This window comes from Chaetodon auriga, chromosome 12, assembly GCF_051107435.1.
Source record: "Chaetodon auriga isolate fChaAug3 chromosome 12, fChaAug3.hap1, whole genome shotgun sequence".
Lineage (NCBI taxonomy): Eukaryota > Metazoa > Chordata > Actinopteri > Chaetodontiformes > Chaetodontidae > Chaetodon > Chaetodon auriga.
The window spans coordinates 22,072,150-22,092,637 of record NC_135085.1 but is presented as its reverse complement, the minus strand read 5'-3'; the positions used below and the strand labels follow the sequence as shown (position 1 = coordinate 22,092,637).

Here is a 20,488-nt window from a genome sequence, read left to right as displayed (position 1 = left end):
ATGTGTTGGGATATTTGGTATGTATGATACAAGTACAGAGCGCAATGATAAGTTCTATTTATGCTTTGGGAATAGTTTTGTCTCTATATTCTGTAGGCTTCTGTCATGCTTTCCCGTCTTACTTAAATGTGGTCGGCATTTCAGTTATTCAAATTCATCATGAGACCGGCGTGCACAATGTAGAATCAATGACACAGTAAGAGTCTACGCTACGTTATCATGAGGTTTCCCTGTGAAATGGATTACTAGCAGCAATTTCGAAAACCGAATCCGAGCGCTTCTTTAGCACCGAGAGTGTCCTACAACCAGCGATGCATCGATCCAATCAGCCAGATCATTATTGGGTCTGATGCTGACCTCATCACAGTAAGCAGATCTGCCACATGCAAGAAATAACTGATCTGCATTAAACAGTTAATCAATGTGATTGTAAAATTTTGTGTTTGTGCATTAAATCACCGCTGATTTTTAGTGCCATAGCAATCCCTGGTGTCATGTTACTCGGATGGAAATTTCCTGATTTTTATAAGAACATTACAGGAAGCCTGCTCTTCTATTTAATTGTCTCACATGTCCTCTAAACTCAACCACAAACAAACAGCCGCAGCGTCTGATATGAGAGCTTTTGCTCTGGTTCCCCAGCCGTCACGATGGTTCTTTCTTTCAGCGTTAAAAATCTGTTACGAGTGACGAATGTGGAAATGATTCACATGATTGGTTTGTGATCTGCAGCCACTGTGGTTCGGGTGTGGTTAAGTCTAGGCGTGGAAAACTACTTGGTTACAGTTAGGAAAAAGATTGTAGTCAACGTTTTGTGTTTTTAGTGGTTTTCCAGTGTGAAACTCAGCCTGACCTCCCACCGTAGAGGTTTTGTGGCACTGTACCAACATTAAGCTACTTCCGTCCCAGCTTCTGAGATGCATTAGTCATTACATGTGCAGCTTTAAGTGGTCACTTGTCAGTAAAACATAGAAATGTTGTTGAGCACCTGCCCTGATGGACACTGATGGGGAGAGAGTCGCTTTTATGCTTCTGGGAGCTTTACAGACATCTGAGCTGCTGTGCAATGACTCTGAACCACTTTGGGGCCACATCATTGCAAGCCTGCATCGTTATTTTTCTCCGAGCTGGTTTCCATCAGAGCTTTCCGAATTGACCAAATAAATTCCCCAATTCAATGCACAACAACTTTGCAAAAATTTGCAGTATTCGTTGGAGGCTCAGCTGTTAGACTAAACTTTTTTGCTATTTCTGGATACAAGGTGAGCCTTGCAGCGGAAAGTTTTCTCTCTCCCTTGCTAACTATATAACTCTCTCTCTCTCTCTCCCTCTCTCTCTCTCTCTCTCTCTCTCTCTCTCTCTCTCTCTCTAGGTGTGCCCGGTAAACCTCAGATCTTGGGCTTTGAGAATGCAGTGCCAGAGGGGGACAAAGTCACCCTGACCTGCACCAGCACCGGCAGCAAACCCCCCGCCAAGCTGCGCTGGTATCGTGGAGACCAGGAGCTGGATGGTGAGGGACACAGGGAGTGTGTGGGACGCTGTGTGTGTGTGTGTGTGTGTGTGTGTCTGTGTGTGTGTGTGTCTGTGTGTGTATTGTGGGGTCAGAAAATGTGCGCTGGACGTGTCCCTGGCTTGTACTCACTCTGCTCCTGTGTGTGTGGTAAGGAAATGCATGTGTGTGGTTGGGTATGTGTGTGTAGGACAGGGTGTGTGAGTGTGTAGCTGCAATGATAGGAATGCAAGGATGTGGTTTGTGCTCGTGCACATGGATGTGTGTTTCTCTGCGGGTTTACAATAGTGTTTGTGTTGCCCTGCAGTAATCAGTGTGTATGAAGATCTCCAAGTGTGTGTGTTTCTACACGTGCACATTTGTGCACACATCCCTCACATATGAGCATTTGTGTGTGTCTTTGATCGTGTGAGAACGTAGCTTGCGCGTGTGATCATGCTGTGTGCGTATTGTGTCCTTGCCACGTTGCCTGCTGTCTCTCTGTGTGTCCTAAACCTGTGCCTGCATATGCGTGCACGCAAGTGCGACAGCATATGTGTATGTGCGAGTGCGAGAGCATGCTGCTCGCGCGTGTGTGAGTACAGCAGCATGCTGTGAGTGTGTTTGCGTCCTCCTTTCCCATCATTCATTCCTCCATGTCCTGATCCTGTAAATTTGTGCCTATGCATGTATTCAGGAACTGGGAATGTGTTTGCTTTTCTTGTATTTTGTGTGTGCGTTGATGCAGAATTTATTGGTGCAAGTGTGTGTGTGTGTGTGTGTGTGTGTCATCCGTTGAGCTGCAACATATCTGCAACTGGGAGTGACACAACAGAGAGCGAGAGATAGCGTGGGTCGGATCTAGCCGGGGATAACGACAGAATCCAGCAGTAAAAGGCAGGGCGGAGGAGAGGATGAAGGGATGAGGTCGAACAGAGAAACAGAGATAGAGAGAGCTTTGCATGAGGTCAGACTGACTGGTCTTTTGTTACAGATAAACGGGAGAAATGAGCAGGCGAGGGATAGAGAGAGCGCAGCGAGGATGCCATGAGAGGACAAATTAACCGGCTTTCTTCTTACAGATGAACTGAAAATCAAGGAGAGACGATTGGCATCCTCTGACTCACACCAGTGGTATTGGCAGTGGTAGCATTTCTCCAAATTACGACCATGTTTCCCGTAAATCCCCCTGCTTCGTGTTGCCTCATCAGTCAAAGGTTTTCTGTTTAGCTTTACCGAGCAGAACAAACATATTGGAAGTGTTGTTTCTGTCACCCTTTCGCTCCTTCCACCATCTGCCGATACCAGAAACTCTAAAAGCTCTAAGCCCTGTTTGAAGAACAGCGCCCTCTGTCTGTTTGCAAAGCTCTCCAGCAGATGTCCCGCCAAATCTGCTCTGCGCACACTGCTCAGGCTGCTGGATCTTCTTTGCAATTGCCTTTTCTACAGCAATTATACTAATATAATATGGTGATATAATATGTTAATGATTTATTGATGTGAAAATGCTATTCTCAGGCTTTGTGATGCAAAAATGCCCGTCTTGTGTCCTGACTGCCTTGGCAGTGTTAGTGTTTGCTATAATTATGGATTGAAATGAATCAAAAGAATGGACTGAAGCTACAAAGAGAAGGAGGAATGGGAGAGCTGCCTGCCTGAGGACAGATTATCTGCTCTTTTTGTTACAGCTGAGCTAAATACAGGAGACAGAGGGAAAGAGGAGTCTGGAGATTGCTGCTTTTTAAAGAGATTGGATTTCTGTTTAAAGGGTCAGCTCGCCCAAAATACAAAAACGTGTATTTTTCCTCTTACCTGTAATAGCAGCCCGGCACGCTGATTGTTTTGCTTTTATTTGTCCAGCTCTTGAGATATTTGTCTCTTGAGCTTTCCGCCAATGATCCAATATAATGGAGGTGAATGCAATTTGGTTTGTGGTGTGCTGAAACACTGGAACGTTTAATTAAAAAAAATTCCTCAGCAACACGTCTTTCCAGACACAGTGTTTTGATTACTCTGGATAATCCACAGCCGTCACTGCCAACAGGAACTACCTCTGCTGAAAAAACAGTCCTATCCCCACGAATTATGTTCACGCTGAACATATCTGCACTTCATGATTTACATCCAGTGCCAGCCCAGAGAGCGCTGCGCTCTTTATGTGGCAAGATGGAGAGCAGAGCTGTGGCGGTAAAGGAGCTGGATGGGTGTGCAGCACATCTGAGACCAGAGTTCATATCCTGCCATAGACGCACAATTAGTGTTTGCTTTCCCTCCTCTGCAACCGCAGTCTTACCCCAACCTTAACCATGAAAGGATTCTCTGGCAAATTGATCGATCGATCCAAAAAACATCTACATCCATACATTTCCCATAATGCAGCTCGACAACATCCTTCATTAGCCGTTTCCCTGTCTGGTGAAGTTTGTCTCTGAAACTCCGTGCATCATTTTTTTTCATGTGGGCTTCCTGTCACAAAGTCTCTCAGCCCGATGAAATATGAGACAGATAAGACACCATCAGGGTTATTCTTTAAGACTGTGGAAGAGACATAAGAAAGGACACAGGAGACATCGCGACTGCTTCCACGGACGGACTCGTACTCCTCATGACTGGCAAACTAAACGCGTGTGTAAAATTATGCCCCATTGACCACAGTTTATATGCCGTTATCCTTCCTATTGCCGTGCACATTCGTTGCATAAATAAATTGCTTTAAAAACGTTGGCACTGAATGTTAAAAAGCACTGTCACTGAATGCAGTCCAGGCTTTTGCTGAATCAGCGGTCTTGTCTGCTGATAGTTGCATCCAGACTATGGGGACATTGGTTCTGTTTAGTAATTTGGGTGAACTGACCCTTTATAGAAAGGGAGAAGAGAAAAACGGAGCCAGACAGAGAGAGATTTAAAGGAGATCAACTCGGTGTGAATGATGGTGTGTTCGAGGCCTCGCCCAGCCGCTCTGACACCACACAACACCAATCAGTCATTGCTGGAATGACACGCTCTCTCTCACACACACACACACACACACACACACACACACACACACACACACACACACACACACACACACACACACACACACACACACAAAGTCGGTTTAACACACAAGCACGGGTAATGGACAGATGATAATCACACACGCACACACACACACTATCGCACTGTGCTCATCTCCGGCTAGCAGCAGAGCACTATGGGTCAGCGTGCTATTAGCACAGCTTCTCATTCATGCAGTTGTTGTCTGTATGTGTGTGTGTGTATGTGTGTGTGTGTGTGTGTGTGTGTGTGTGTGTGTTGAAAAGATGAGGCCATAGACTGCTGCTCACCACTGCTTCTTTGACAGCATCACTGACAGTGCAAGCGAGGAAGAAGAGAGCTGGAGATAGAGAGAGAGAGGGATGAGGGTGACACAGATGTAGAGTGTGTGTGTGTGTGTGTGTGACGGCAAGAAAGTGACAGCGAGGGGCTGCAGAGAAAACAGAGAACAGAGAGGCGGTGAGTGAATGAGCGGGAGTGTGTGTGTGTGTGCGCAAGAGGGAGCGATGGAAGTTGCAAAGAGGCGACAGAAGAGAGAGAGAAGGAAGGAAAAAGAGCGAGCAGAAGGGGAATTAAGAAAACCACAGAAGAAGAAGAAGAAGAAGAAGCAAGGCGGCTTTGCAGCTGAGTGGGAGCGCAGACTGGGGGCAGAGGATGAAGCAAAGGGGGACCAGTTTTAAAGAAGAGGGGACTGGAGAGCGCAGCACGAGAGAGGGGAGAAAAGCAGGGGAGGCTGACGAAATGGAGAGAGAAATCCGGAAAGAGGATTTAGATAGAGAGAGGGGGGAGAGGAGGGGAGACGGGGAGCAAGAGAGTGCGGGAAAGGGAGTGGTAATTGAGAAGAATGAAAGGCTAAGAGCTTTGAAGACTGTATTAGTTGTACTGTGTGAAAGGGCTATGGATCATTTAGTGACATCGATGTATTGGATTGGGGATAATGGGGATTTATGGTGGCACTTAAGGCCACACCGGCTGAATACCGGCCCAAATTGTCATAATGCAGGACGTGGGGCGGATGGCGAAGGGTACATGGGCGTGTGTCCGTATGGAGCAACGTAATGTAAGAGACGAGACGGACGGAGACATCAGAGAGACGGACAGCGGTGGAAGACGTACTCAGATCTTTAGATTAGCACCAACGTAATATAAAACTCCCGCGTTAAAATTTTCACTTGAGTGGAAGAAGAAATTATCTCCAATTACTGCTTGAAGTAAAAAAGTGCTAATTTTTCACAATGACACCTCAGACTGGGCTGTAATTATATGGATATGTTAGATAACAACGGCCTTTTGCAGCTTCGAACATGAAGCATCTTTGAGGCATGAAGAAGATTTGAAAGTTCTCCCATAGTCTTCATCTACACCCCTTTGAACAGGAGTCAGTTCAAGCCAACCACGACCTCAGCACTCTGGGGAAATGGGACAAATTGACGCGTATTTTTTTGATTACTCCCAAAATCGTTTGTCCATAAAATGTTAGGAAGTAAAGAAGAGTTACCATCGCAGTTTGCTGAAGATCTTTAAATCTGTGTTTTAATCTCAGATTTAGAGGTGATCCGTCGCATTTCAGAAGCTGAAGCCGGTGAATGATTCACATCTTTACTTTAAAGCTGACTGAAACGATTAATTAGCTGTTGTCAATTATGTTGTCAATTATATGTTTGCGGGTAGATTAACTGACTAATCACTTCGGCACTAATTGACTGTTACAGATGCATTAATACCTAAGAAGAACTTGTTATTGCACAGTGGGTGGTTGAACTACAACGCTGGGAGGACTTTTTATAGCAATGCACCATGTTTTACAGGTTTCAGACATCTGTAGTATTTAAAATCTTAATCTTTAAAAGGAACTTTAACTGTAAAATAAATGTGAAGTAAGAAGTGCAGTGCTAACATCTGACATGCAGTGAAGTAAAAGAAGAAATTAGCACAAACTACAATGTATCTCAAAATGTTACTTGACTGGAGTACTTGAGTAAATGTACCTTTTCACCTCCACCACTGGAAACAGGTGGAGTTCAGACACGGGGAGACAGAAGCCGGAGCCGTGATCACCTGGTAATCCAGTAACAGGACTAATTAAATCTCTTTCCAAATTAGATGACCTCATATGAACGCTTAAATCAGAGCGCGGCGCTTTCGCCGGCCGTAATTCCGATTTAAACTTAAAAGTGATGACTGTTTTGATTATTTTAAAACCTCCCCCTTATCCAGAGGAGCAGGGCTTCTGCTGAGCACGCACCGTGGTGTTAAGCCATGCGCTACTGTCTATTCACAGTTACACATTTTCACACCTCAGAGATGCCAAGTAGAACCAGAGTCTTCTACTTCTGGAGACGGAGCAGCTTCACTGGAGTAGCTGGGGGTTAAGCGCCTTGTTCAGTCGGCGACGCTGTTGAATAATAAGGAGGTTTTACTCACTCATTCACTCTATCTTCCCACAGTGGCCCATCTGGTCTTGTTTATGTTATATTTTATCCGGAATAGAGCTGCAACTGAAGATTACTTTCATCACAATGTACCTGAGCCCAAAGTGACAGCTTTAAATTACTTGTTTTATTGTTAACAGTCCAAAAACCCGGAGATGCTCAAGACGAGCAGTGAAACGACACATTTCGCTCAGCTAAATGGAAATGTGGATAGAATTGTGTGGACTCTGCAAACACTGCAAAAAGGTTTACTGTAATGAAACTGTTGTTTATATTTACTGCCTTTGAATATTTTCTAGATGAAAAAAACATCACATCTGCATTGAAAACGGGGACATTTTGTCACACACCTCGGCGTCTCGTACAGATGCATAAGCTTCCCTTTAGCGTCTCTGTGACACGCACGGGGCTTTCAGCTAACTCCAATGTAAACCCCTCCGCGGCAGCTGCTCCTGCTGTCCAACACAATCTCATCCCAGGTCGTCCAATACCAACGCCACTGTAAGCCCTCCCGACAGGAAGCCTTTAAAGCCGGAAAGGTTAATGTTGTCAAACAGTCACACTTTGCTTCGGTTTAGGCAGTAAAACTACTTGGTTAGGTTTAGGAAAAGATGGTCCTCTTCTGATTTCTCTCGGGACATGAAGGTCATGTGTCTGTCTGACCCATCCGTGCCTCCATTTGCAGATTTTCTTGCTCTTTGTACTACGTCACCTTGCTCTGAGTGTCTAATATTGCCACGGGTGGGTCCATAGTCGAGTTAGCTGAAAGCCTGGTGCATCTCGAGAGAGAGAGACCAGGCTCCAAGAGCTAACTCCTCCTCCTCGCAGATTCATTCCTTTGATTATAAAAGCAGCATTTTACATCTCATTATTAGACTAAATGGTTTTGGTTCATCCACTAATCGATTCCTTGGCTAATAGCTGAGCTCTGATCCAGAACCCGTCGAAGCGAGCACCCTTCTCCAGCGTTAAAGGCCCAAACATGCTGCATGCAGTTGTTTGATTCTCCTAATATGATTATTTTATGGGCGATTGTACGCTTGAGGGTCGAAACATCAACAGCACCAGTGCCTCATCTGCATCGCAGCACCACCTTGGGGGAAGTTAGTCTCAAGGATGTGCCAGTTGCCCACCTTTTTACTCCAGGAACAGGAGTTTTAATAAAAATGTATGCGGGTACACCATGAAACTTTTAGCGGGTGCTGGAATATACTTGTGATTAAATAATAAAGGAGAATGCTGCACGTAGACTGATTGAATATTGATATTTATTTTTAATGATTTATCAGTCATTAAAAACATTACTTTGATTGATTTGGTATTTTCTGAACTGTTGTAAACCCTTAAGCTGTTTTTTAATAAGCATGAGTAGCACTGGGTGACCTTCTCTTGTTTAATTAACGTTTTTTAAGGAGGTTATCAGAATCAACAAATAGTTTTTTCTTTCAGATAAGCTCTCTTAAAGGGGTTAGCATTTACCCACTGCATGCTTTTCTGTGAGTGTATGTGGGTTATAATTCACTCTTTGTTTCCTTTATATTTAACGCTGATCAGCAATCATTGTTCACACCTTTATTTTTACCTCTACCCGCCGTCATCTCAGCATCGTGTTTTCTGTTGCGTGGTCTGTTCTACAGTCTCCTTATATATGTGGAGACCCAGCTTGCTCTCTGGCTTCAGGGTACAACTCTCATACTTTGCACATAAATTAAACCTGCACTAACTGTTTTTTTGCCACTTGGGAGCTGTGGAAACAAGCTGCAACCAACACTGACATCTTATAAAGTCAGATATGTCGAACTTGGTGCAGCAGCGACATTTACATATTCGGCAGCCATGGAGCTGCATTATCGCTCACTTAGAGTCGTGTTTGTATCCACCTGATTAATGTACGTCCAGGATTCATTCTCTTTCAGCTCTGTTTTAGTCTCCATTAACTGCTCCGGCGATATCTAATTGCTCCTCTATGATCACCAGCTCGTCGCTAACCGTACCTGTCTGGTGTTGGGAGCTGAAAACAGCCGCCTGCTGCAGCTGGAGATGAAGCTACGAGAGCTGTTGTGGGCCCAAAACAACAAGTTGAAAGACACTGACAAACACTAGAGTCAGGTGATAACACCTCTGTTGTTTCATCGCTATGAAAGATCTCTTTCACATAGTCCCATAAGACATTATAAAAATGATTATAGCTGCTTTAACTACAATTAAAGGGTCGGTTAACCCAAATCACACATTCTCACTTACATCTGGTGCCTAGCCATGCAGATAGTTTTCATTTTATTTGTGCAGGTTTTGAGATGTCGCCAAGATTGCGGTGAATATAATTTTGTTCTAAGTCCTCATAGAATTGAAGAATGACAACAGCAATGACTGCTTCCAAAGACAACATCCTGATTACTCTGGATAATCCACCAGGGGACCGTTTTCATTGGAACTACTTCCTAACAGAGAAATATTCCCCAAGATGAAGACGTGCTCACAGCCTGTTGTGGGGATTATGCCGAGTAATGAGGATGTTTCTGGATTGAGATGCTGTGTGAACCACAGTCCAAAACCACCATTGTATGTATGGACGGAGAGAGGACTGTGAAAGACAAACCTCTTGAAACCTGGACAAAAAAACAAAAATGAGCTCAAGTATATATTGTTTTTTGTAATTTGTGTGAGCTGACCCTCTGCGATCCAGTTAAACACCACCTGTTGCCGCTCTCCGGTCCGATTTGCTTGTTGCTCCGCTTTCATGCAAATCTACCCTGATTATCTAATAATGAACTGAGGAAATGTGAATTACGACTAAACGTGCATCACTGCTGTCTTGGGGACAAAAAACACTTAAACTGACTACATCTTATTTTTTCCTTAATGAATGTGCTGAGTCGGTTCCGTGACCCCTTGGGCCTGAAAAACTTATTAAAACACAATTGTATGATTTCAAAAATACTGTACGCGAGAGACAGTGAGTAAACAAACAGCATTTCTTCAATCCCAGGTCTGGATTTGGAAATGCACGGTCTTTAATAAAGGCGACATACTGTCTATGTGCCGAGAGAGAGGATGGTGACGAAAGGACTCCTCTGAGTGGCGTAGGATTATTGAAATGCACCTGGAAAGTAAACTAATTTTCTCTGTGGGTCAGAGGACTGGTTATGGTAATAAAAAGAGAGATGTCATTAGATTCAGTGGTGTTTGAAGAGTTCTCTGGAGGAGGAGGAGGATGAGGAGGAGGAGGATGAGGATGAGGAGGGGTCTCTAATATCTGTGTGTTTGAGAGAAAAAAGGCGAGACAGAGGAAAAAGTGTATGTGTGTGTTTTCCAATCTGTTCCCCAGCCACTATCTCTGTCTCCTCTGTGTGTATGTTATTCATGAGCTTGACCTACATGTGCTCACGCTTGTGTGTGCATGTGTGTGTGTGCATGTGTGTGTGTGTGTGTCAGTCCATGCAGGAGAAAGTGATAAGGTTCCGGTCCACTTTCCAAGATTCACCAACCACTTTCACGCTCTGACCACCCAGTTTGATATTTTCTCTTACAATAGAGTGCGATCTCCGGATGACAGTCTCCACTGTGTTTATGCTTTCATACTTTGTCTGCTGCTCCTCACACTCGCTTGCACCTGCCCAGTTCTCCTTCTCCTTCTTTTGATTCTGCACAGACTGCTGTGGATGCTGCCAGAAATGTAAAGCTAAAGGAAAGAAAGGGAAACAGCAAAGTTAAGCCGTAAAGGCGGACCTGTTTTATCACCCGAAATAACAAAAATGTGGCTGCAACAGCTTGCCTGTAAGATGCTGTAGATTCTCTTTATTTGCCAAAACGAAGCCCTGCTCCTGTGTATAGATGCCTCTCCGTCCTCAGTGATGGATTACATCATGTGAAATGCAAGCTGTCTCCTAAGCAACAGCGAGCGAGCGAGTCCAAAAGAAAGCCGGACTTAGCAACATTAGATCTTTAGCCTCTCTCGTCCCTTTGGTGTCCTTCAGCGTGGAACATCACAGACAGGCCTGGTTAGCAAACATGAGCGCGCCGCTCGCAGTTTACTGATGTTACATTGCAGGGCATGAAGGGAAGTGAGATTTTCACTTTCTTTACTTTTCACATGAACAAGAATGTTGCGGCTGGATGTCAGACTGACACCGACTGGAGCGTTTAATTATACCGTTTTATAAGCGAGTAAATTTAAGCTGTTTCCACCACAATGGCATTTTAGAATATGAGACAAACTTCAGACTGCAACTAACCAACATGTCCATCAGCGATTCCTTTTCTATTAATAGCTGATTGACGCACTGTCCAAAACCCCAAAGATATTCAATGTACAGCAACATGAAAGAGAGAAATGAAGCGAATCCTCTCATTTGAGAAGCTGGGACCAGCAAATGTTTGGCAGTTTAGCTTGATTAATTACATTAATCGATTCTAAAAATTGTTGTTGATTAATTTTCTGTTGATCCTCTAACTGGCTGATCATTTCGTCAAAGTGAGAGAAACACAAAGCTCAGACCGTGTTACGGCTGCTGCTCGTAGTAACCTTTGAAGATAAACCTGCAGGCTTTATATGATCACATTTTGTTCGATGAAACTTTTATATACATCACCGAATGAGTCAGCAGAAAACATTGATCCTTTTAGTGGTAAAATGTATGATATTGCTTTAGAAATGTGTGGAAGTGCACTGCTAGACCTGCAGTATATGTGGCACACAGTGGTAGCAGAGCAAAACACCCAGGGGCACAAGGTAACTGCACAGAAAAGCCATTTTTCATTTAATGGGAACAAATGGGGGTCACTGCAGTTCTGTACAGTTGTACAACATGAAACCGCCACATCCTAATCACAGTAAAAGACCCTTCCTCTGTGCCTTTTGGTTTATGTTTGGTGTGTGTTTTTGTATCTGTCTTGGGCTTGTGTTGTACTATTCCCCGGTTAAGATGCGGACGCCTCCCTCTTGACTGTCCCCTCCCCTTCTCGCCCCTCTTAGCCTCAGGACGTCCAGACGTGGTGTTGTCCGTTCCAGACGAGCCCACGTACAACGTGAGCAGCGAGCTCACCCTGAAGGTGAGCCGCAGCGACGACAACGCCCTCATCACCTGCGCCGTCGACCATCCCTCTCTCGCCCCGGGGGACAAGAGGAGCGAGCAGGCTCTGCGGGTGTTGTGTGAGTCAACTGGGAAATGGGTGGATGGGGAGGAGAGGAGATAACAGAGGATGCTGGGGGAGGAGAGGGGGAGTAGAGGACAGACGGATGCGAGAGGGAAATGGAAACCTCAAACTGCTTTGTTTTTTATTTCTGCCTTGCTCTTCTCTTTTATTAGGCAGTGTAGGCACATTTCCACCATTTTGCAGTTTGATCTCTGGCCCAATAATTTCACATTAGCTGCCGGTAATAATGACCACACAGGAATTTAACCTTTCTCTGCTGGCGCTCTTGCCAGAGTTGAGTCACTGTGGATAAGAAGAGCAGGTTATCATCGAAAATGAGACTATATTTGGAGCATTTCGGAGTCTGGGTCGGTGCTGCCACCCTGTGGGAAGGCCGGTGGTACTGCATCGCCGAGGGAGAGTGATGTCGTTGTGTAAGGGGTTATGTCATTGTGGTAGGCAGAGAGATGGGGACGCCTACAGGATGCAGATGGGAGTCGATGGAGACGGGGATGAATGAGACTATCGGTGCTGTTTCCATGTCTGCACGGTTATGAGTCCCGTGTTATGTAACTATACTCTGTGTGTGTGTGTGTGTGTCTGTGTGTGTGTCTGTGTGTGTGTGTGTGTGTTTGTCTTCCACTTACAGATTCCCCAAACGTGCAGATCCTGCCCGAGAGCGATCTGCCCAGAGAGGGAGAGAAGTTTCATCTCCAGTGTTTGGGCGAGGGCAACCCCGAGTAAGTCACTCACACACACACACACACGCACACACACACACACACACACACACACACACACACACACACGTTTCATTCACCCCATATCTGCCCACATGCACGCTGACACACACAGAAACACACAGTGCGTACTGCAGATGCACACAAACACCTTTTCTTCACATGTACAAAATTTGGGTTGGAGATCATTGGTTAGTTGATTGACCTCAAATTGCAGTACAAAAAGTATGAAATATAACTTTAAGCAATTAAATAAACAGTGCGTCCAAACAATATCCATTATGCAAAATCACTCTGTCAGCACATAAGTAAAATGATTGAACAGCGTGTCACGTTCCAGCATTTCCAGGCGGTTTGCAGCATAACTGAGGTTTTCTTATCTGTGCCATCAAGCAGTGAATTATGATAATTTGCTCACATTTTACAGGAGTCTCCTAAGATGGAGGACTTAACAGTACGCTCTGTATGCCGGAGCCACACCGGCGCAGGAGCTGTTCGTGCGGCACGTCTGTATGATGACAGGCAGAACCTCGCAAATGAAATTCTCATATGAGCCTCAGTAAAGTTTTTACTGTTTGTTTACTGCAGATGGACCAACAAATCCTCATCGCTTAACTGCAGAACGTGTCTGTCCGCACCCACATGAAATCACCCACACGAGTCGTTTTTTTCTCCTCGGTCGGGTTTGGTTTGGGCTCGGTTGAGGTTAGGGAAAGATGGCGGTGGTGGTGGTGGTTAGAAGACAGCATGGTCGTTCGTCTTCGGCGTCAAAGTCAGACAACCTTTTGAGAGGCTGTAACATCGGCGTTACTTCAACCTTCCACCAACAGGTCGCTGATCATGAAAACATAAATATATGAAGGTGTTTGAACAAATGGCCGACGCTGACATTTTTCTGGTGCAGATGGACAGTCATTTCGGGTTTTATGTACTCTCTGTCTGACAGTGCTCGTAGCCTTTTTATCATCTCCTCTCAGCCCGTGCTAATGTGATCTCTCACCTTGATCTTGACCCAGGTGTGAGGTCTTCATATTTTTTCCTTGTCTGGTTAATCTGTGTAACCCAACAGATGATCAATTAAATCGAGCCGAGGCTTTCTCCAACATCGCTTGTTTTTCTCCTACCAAAGCCTGAGCTGATGGAAGCCTTGACTCTCAAACAAGGCAGGCTGGGTGCTGCCGTCCTTGCTCCAATCAAAGCTTCCTTACTACAGTCATGTAGAGGGTCTCAATAGGCTTTAGCAGCACTTTAGATGAGCACATAAAGAAGCAGACACACATGAAACCCACCCACATTTAGTTACTGAAAAGGTGTCAAATTACACGGCAGGTACACAATCGCAAAACACAAAAGCAGCCTTAAAAAATGCACTTGCCCACACACCCCTACAGGCTACATGTGCAAGGAGCAGCGCTGACAGCCTGCACACACAGGGACACACTTGTAAGCAGTCACACATCGGCATGCTCGATTTCTGACACCTTCACGTGCAAGCAGTCGCTCGTCACGTAAATAAACACACATGGGCGCAGTTTGCCAAAACACCAGTTTGTACAAGCTCTCGCGTGTTCACTGATAGCGTGTACGCAATTATTCTGACGCTCGCACACACACGCACACACACACACACACACACACACACAGAAACAAACTGCAAACCTGGTCCTAAATCCTGCCCTCACAAATACACTCTTTCCCTTGGCCTTTCTGCATTATAGATGAACCTCCAGCCAACCAGCCCTATCGATCCGCTCTCATCCCCTCCCTGCCTCCCTGCCTCCCTCCCTCCCTCCATCCCTCCATCATCGGGTATCTCTCTGCCGCCGTGTCACTCACGGCTCGTTCGCCCCTCTCCGTCTTGTCACGACGCCTCCCTGCCTCCTCCTCCCCCTCCTCCTTCACATCCACCTCTCCCCGTCCTTTTCAATAACTCTCCTCTATCTCTCCTCACACCTTTTCCCTCTTAACTCCACACCCCTCCTCCTCCTCTGCCTCCCGTTGCCAGCCCCTCCCTTCTCCCCCCTGTCAGCTCATCACAGGAGAGGCTAGGAATAAGACTAGCCGTTTAGTTTGATTGGCAGGTGGAACAGATAGGGGGCGGGGAAGGAGGAGGTGACTGTCATCGAATGTATGTGCCTTTACAGACAGCGAGGGAGTCGATAAATTATAGACACGAGAGCAAGCAAGGCGTGAACAGTGTGCCACGGCCAGGGGTTAAATTCACCCAGGGACCACCTGTGCTAGAAATATATTTACCTGTGATACAATTAGACTGCATGAAAGCATCTATTAAATGATGTATGTTCTATGAAAGAAGTGGCCTTGTTCTATGGCAATAAATGCTTGTACGTCATTGGAAATGGCCCTGACAGTGCAGGGGTTCAGGGTTCAGCTCCCACCGGGATCACCCGCTTTCCAAAAGTGTATTTAACTCACGGGGACACGACGACGCTTGAGATAAAAGCGTCCATCGAGAGGCAGGGGCTGCGTGTAAAAAAAACCAACAACGAGGCTATAGAAGAAGAGAAGAGAGAAACTGTGAGATCGAGGCAACAACAACAAAAAAAATGACAAGGGAAGGAGAGAGGGAAGGAAAACAAACCGACGGGAGAGGGAGAGGTAGAGGGAAGCGGAGGAAAGCGTGGGCGGAGAGGAGACAGAAAGATTTGGTGACAAGCGGCGAATGACTAAGACAGAGAGGGAGAGCAAACAAGAGAAAGCCAGTGTGTGCGTGCGTGTGTGTGTGTGTGTGTGTGTGTGTGTGTGTGCTCAGTTATGTGCACCGCTGCTTGTGGATGAGCTACTGTCCAATCAAATCAGATACAGCTTGCCCCCCCCCCCCCCCCCCCCCTCCCCACAGCTGTCAGTCAAAACCCAATCACCAGGACGACACCTTTCCTCCGACACACCCGGCCACTCTGATCCCCCTCCTCTGCTCGAGCTGCCCTCCCCGATCACACTCAGCGGATGTCGCACTCCTTTCCACGATACACACTTTTCTTTCCGCGGTCACGTCGTGTCAGCTTCAAAAGAATAATTTACCGTATCAAATTCTATACTGTGTTTCCTTGACGCCCGGCAGCAGGAGCTTTTTAATAGAAGAGAAAGGAATTCGTGCTCTGTGTTCTGTTGTATTTCCCGTGTATTCGATCAGCAGTTGCGTCACATTGCTGCGTTTGAAGTCGTTTAACCAAGTTCAGCTCCCGAAGACTGCTCTCTTAACACCGTTACAGCTAAAGCGCTTGCATAACTTTGACCTATTAAGTGCAAGCTTCCTTATGTTTGCAAGGTCACGGCCACAGTTAGAAAGCAGCAGGTGACGTGTAACAGGATTGCAGTAATCTGTAATCTGCGAGAGGTTGAGGCCCGGCCCCGTTCTACAGTATACCTCCCAGGAAAAGAGCGAAACCAGCCGTGCATTGATCTCACTAACAAGTCTTGCGTGTGTGACCGAAAGCCTGATGTAGTTTATTCGTCTCTCGTGTCGCCCAACAACTGCTAAAGCTCATCAGTGAGCCACATCATTGCTCTCAGAGTCCTGCTCCTTGTTGTAATGAGCCTAAATACTCACTAGCGCACCAAATGTGCATTCATCCGCGGCGCAAAACAGTCCCCAATTTACTCCTGTTAGAGCTACCAGTGTGCAGCCGTTTTAGGAAATGAAACTGTATTGCAGAACTGCAGAGTCAGGCCATTCGTCACTTCATCCATTCTTTATATATGAATAGTGATCTGAGCAGCTTTAAATACGTCCGTCTTCTGTAAGAAGCGACGGCCTTGGGACTGCGAGCCGCAGACTGTCTGACTCAGAAAGTAATGAGAGTTGGACGAATGCATCTTTTGTCTTGTCAGGGATGTAGTGAAAATAAGAACGATGTGAAATAACACCAGACTTCTCGTTTAATAAGCTCGAACCGCTCATATGACGGACACGTTTTGTACTCGTAAGCGTTGGGTTACAGTGGTTTTCGACATTAACATAACTTAGCAAATCTTGTATTATTAATGTAACAAAAACACCCAATGGCTAATTCTGTACCGTGATAATGATTATAGATGAGAGATGTGGGGATATGCAGCATACTCTATAATTCCAATAAAGAATGTCTTCAAGCGTATCATGACTCTTACGCAGTGTTTACTAATGCGTGCATGCTAATTGTAAAGTTTCCACTTAACTCACCGCCCAGACTAAAACACAGATTTGAGACATGCATGATGGGAATTATTGGCACGGTCCGACCAATCACCCGCCTGCTCTTCAGCTGCCCGCTGTATAACAGGGATTGACTTTTGGGCATTATGTTTAATAACACTACACGTGTTACAGCCTGTAAATGTGAAGTTAATTGTTCAGTTAATTGCATATTATATAGCTGTTGGAGGCGGCGTGATGCAGCAGCTGATTACGTTTTACTGCAGGTAACCAGGCGACGTTGCCAAACCTGTTTTTTTTTTTTTTTTTTTTTGGAGTATTGTCGGGTTTTATATGCCCTGGACGTCACACGTTCAAACTCTGAGCTTCCTTGTAAGCCTCCCATGTGTTTGCTCAGCAGCAGGTGTCGAGGGAGCCGACGATGTTTCTCATTATTTTTCACTCAGTTGGAGAGTTTTGTCCAACAGCAGCGACACACAGTGAAGTTACGGGCTTGGTCTCCAGATGGATTTTAAGGTGTCGGTCTGAAAGAAGCTGTATTTCTCCTGCCTTTAACTGTTACTGTACAACTGCGAATAGCCACCCGGCCTCCATCGTGGTTTTACATATTGCACCTTTAGGTGTCGCTGAGGGTTTTTTCACATTTCCAAGAGCGATTAATCAGTCCAACCCATTCAGGTCTGTCCCCGATTCAGACTCCCTGTCATTGTAATTACTGTACAGTGCTTAAGGACTCGCACATTTACATAATTGATTCTTTTATCAAGGCACGTCTCGCTATCTCTCTCATACACAATCTGTTATGCAGAATGGATTTTTTAAGGCAGGCTGATTTGAAATGCTGATCTTTGTTCTGTCGTCTTCTTCTCCCTCCATCTCTTCTAATCTCGTTTCGTCTTCAAGCTGCTGCACTCCTCTTCCCGTCATTTCTTCATCGTTCCTTTATTTTTTATTTTTTCCTCTTTTACTGCCCGCTGAGGCGACCCTCCCGTCTCTCCCCTCGGTCCCTTCTCTGTTTTCTTACTGTAACAGTCATCTTTTTTCTCTTATTTGTTCTCACCTGCTGTCCTCTGCGGCTTTTATCTTTTCTTCTTCCGTCTTCATACCCCCCAGGTCTAACCTCCCCTCCAACCATCTCTTTCTTCCCCTCTCCTTCTCTTCTTCGCCCTTGATCATTTCATTTTTTCCTCTCTCCTGCAGCACTCCTCACACCTCCCTTCTCCTCTCATCTCTTCGCCCCTTTTTTTGATTTTCACTTTTAGTTCTTCTGCTTTTTTGGCAAAATGTGCAGAGTACATACAGTTTAACTCTCTCTCTCTCTCTCTCATCTCAGGCCCACCTCCTACATGTGGGAGAAGAAGGACGGAGAGCTCCCCCCGCTGGCCAAAGTCGACGGTGCTTTCTTGCTCTTCGAAGTGCTCAACAAATCAGATAATGGCGTCTACCTCTGCACCGCTGACAACGGCATCGGAAACAGCCAGGGGGAGTACACACTCCTGGTGCAAGGTAACAGGACAAAGTGAAAAGACGGAAGGAGGCGCAGTCAGGAAGGGGGATGTGTGAGGGGGAAGGGGTGTAGACAAACAGTTGGGATGTCTTCTTCTTTTACGTTTCTTCATCACGTTTTTTTATTTCTGTCGTTTGTTGTGGCTTTTGCTTGTACTTCCATCTTTTTTCTCTTCTGATTTTCTTTCGTTTCTTTCCTCCTGTTTTTGTTTGTCGTTTTGTTTTTTTTGTTTTTTTTTTTCTCATCCAACCGCGCCAACCATCACCACCACCACCGCCACCGCTTTGCCATCCAACCGCTTTATGCTCGTTCTGGCGCTTCTCTCCCTTCGCTATTATGGTCCCATTCGTTCGATCCACGGCCATTTTTGCGCTTTGCTTGCTCATTCCCATGCCGCCTCATCTTCCTCCTCCTCCTCCTCCTCCTCCTCCTGCACCTCCCAAGGTCTCATGGACCCAGACTCCCCGGATGCCTCCATCCCCTCCTTTGGCCCTTCAACCCATCCAGCTTTCTCTCCCTCCTCCTCCTCCCTCCCATCCTCCTCTCCTCCTGACATCTTCTCTGGCTCCGGCTCTGACCCTGCATATTCCTCCTCTCCTCCTGACCTCGTCTCCACCTCCTCCTCCGACTCCTCCCCTTCTCCCGCCCCCTCTGCGGCTGACGTTGCGCCCACCATCTCCGATTTCTCCACCACCACCCTCTCCAACGCCCTCTTCCCCGACCTGCCCCTCTCTCCCTCCTCTGCAAGCATCGCTCCTTCCGCTTCCACTCCCTCCTCCTCCTCCTCCCCCACCCTTACTCCCTCAGTTTCCGTCCGGCTGAATGGAGTGTACACTTTCACAGGTAAAACCACCTGAGTTACACACTTGCACACACACTTGCAAACAAACGAGATGCGAGAAGCTTAGTAATGGAGTGGGAAAACAAACACCATTCAAGTTACTACTTTGCTATTTTGTTCTTCAATACACAAACTGTGCTTGCATTGTGGAGGAGTCAAAGACACTGGGAGTTTGTTTTACGCGCGCACACACACACACACACACACACACACACACACACACACGCACACACACACATGCAAACACAAAGCCGACAGCAAGTGCAGATTTGAAGCAACACACAGTGAAGGAGAAAATGGCATTCGTGTGGCCTTGTCACAGCTGTTTGATGCTTTTTTTTCTTGTTTCCCTCTTTCTTCCTGTTAATAATCCCTAACCCTAACCCCAAACCCCCCAACACGCACTCCTCCACTCATCTAACCATCCATCCATCCATCCATTCATCCATCAATCTAATCCATCTACTCATCCTCTTGAGAAGATGCCGCAGACAACATTGCAGGTACAGCTTTTCCACCAGTCACCTGTCGTTCTGCCTTTCTGTCGTTCTAACTTTTCGTCTGTCTGTCCGTCTGTAGCTCTGATTGTCTGTAGTTCTGTCTGTTTTGGTCTGTCTGTCACTCTGGAAAAAAAACCCCAGTCTGAGGACACTTTGAACTTTGAAAGCGGAGGGATGAATATTTCATACTCCTGCCCACGTAATGCTTTGTTGTTGCCCATACATGCACAGACAGGCTCATACCACAAGCTCACACACACACACACACACACACACACACACACACACACACACACTCACCTCAGCACCGCTCACACCAGGCCCTCGCATCTATCTCACAAAGACACACACACACACAAGCGTGACCTCTTAAGTGGTACAAGTCATTTACACTGTGTTCCACTTCCTCTGTGTGTGTCTCTCTATGTGTGTGTGTGTATTTTTTTTTCTATGTGTGTGAGTGCTGGGAGGAGGAGGGGGAGGTGGGGGGAGTCAGGCATGGAGGTGTTCTTGGGTCTTGTCTGCTTTCCTTTGATGCTGACAGCAGGATTTATGGGCTCATTCTCAGTCTCGCCTCGTCAGCATGCCCCTCTCACCTCCACGCCGGCCAGCCGGAGTGTGTGTTCGGCTTTCTGTGTGTGTGTGTGT

General features: G+C 46.1%; 1 protein-coding gene across 3 annotated transcripts in view; it reads left to right on the top strand.

The window, feature by feature from the left end:
- The window catches only part of cadm3 (cell adhesion molecule 3), an 87,121-nt gene that overhangs the window by 58,167 nt on the left and 8,466 nt on the right, over positions 1 to 20,488 (top strand). The window contains exons 5-10 of one of the 3 annotated variants that reach the window (XM_076745750.1): positions 1,373 to 1,510; positions 11,942 to 12,112; positions 12,746 to 12,836; positions 18,326 to 18,498; positions 18,944 to 19,342; positions 19,823 to 19,843. In XM_076745750.1, coding sequence (XP_076601865.1) covers positions 1,373 to 1,510; positions 11,942 to 12,112; positions 12,746 to 12,836; positions 18,326 to 18,498; positions 18,944 to 19,342; positions 19,823 to 19,843 — 993 coding nt within the window. Of the gene's footprint in view, positions 1 to 1,372; positions 1,511 to 11,935; positions 12,113 to 12,745; positions 12,837 to 18,325; positions 18,499 to 18,943; positions 19,343 to 19,822; positions 19,844 to 20,488 lie in introns of all 3 variants that reach the window. The other 2 variants (XM_076745749.1, XM_076745751.1) reach the window with 2 other exon arrangements.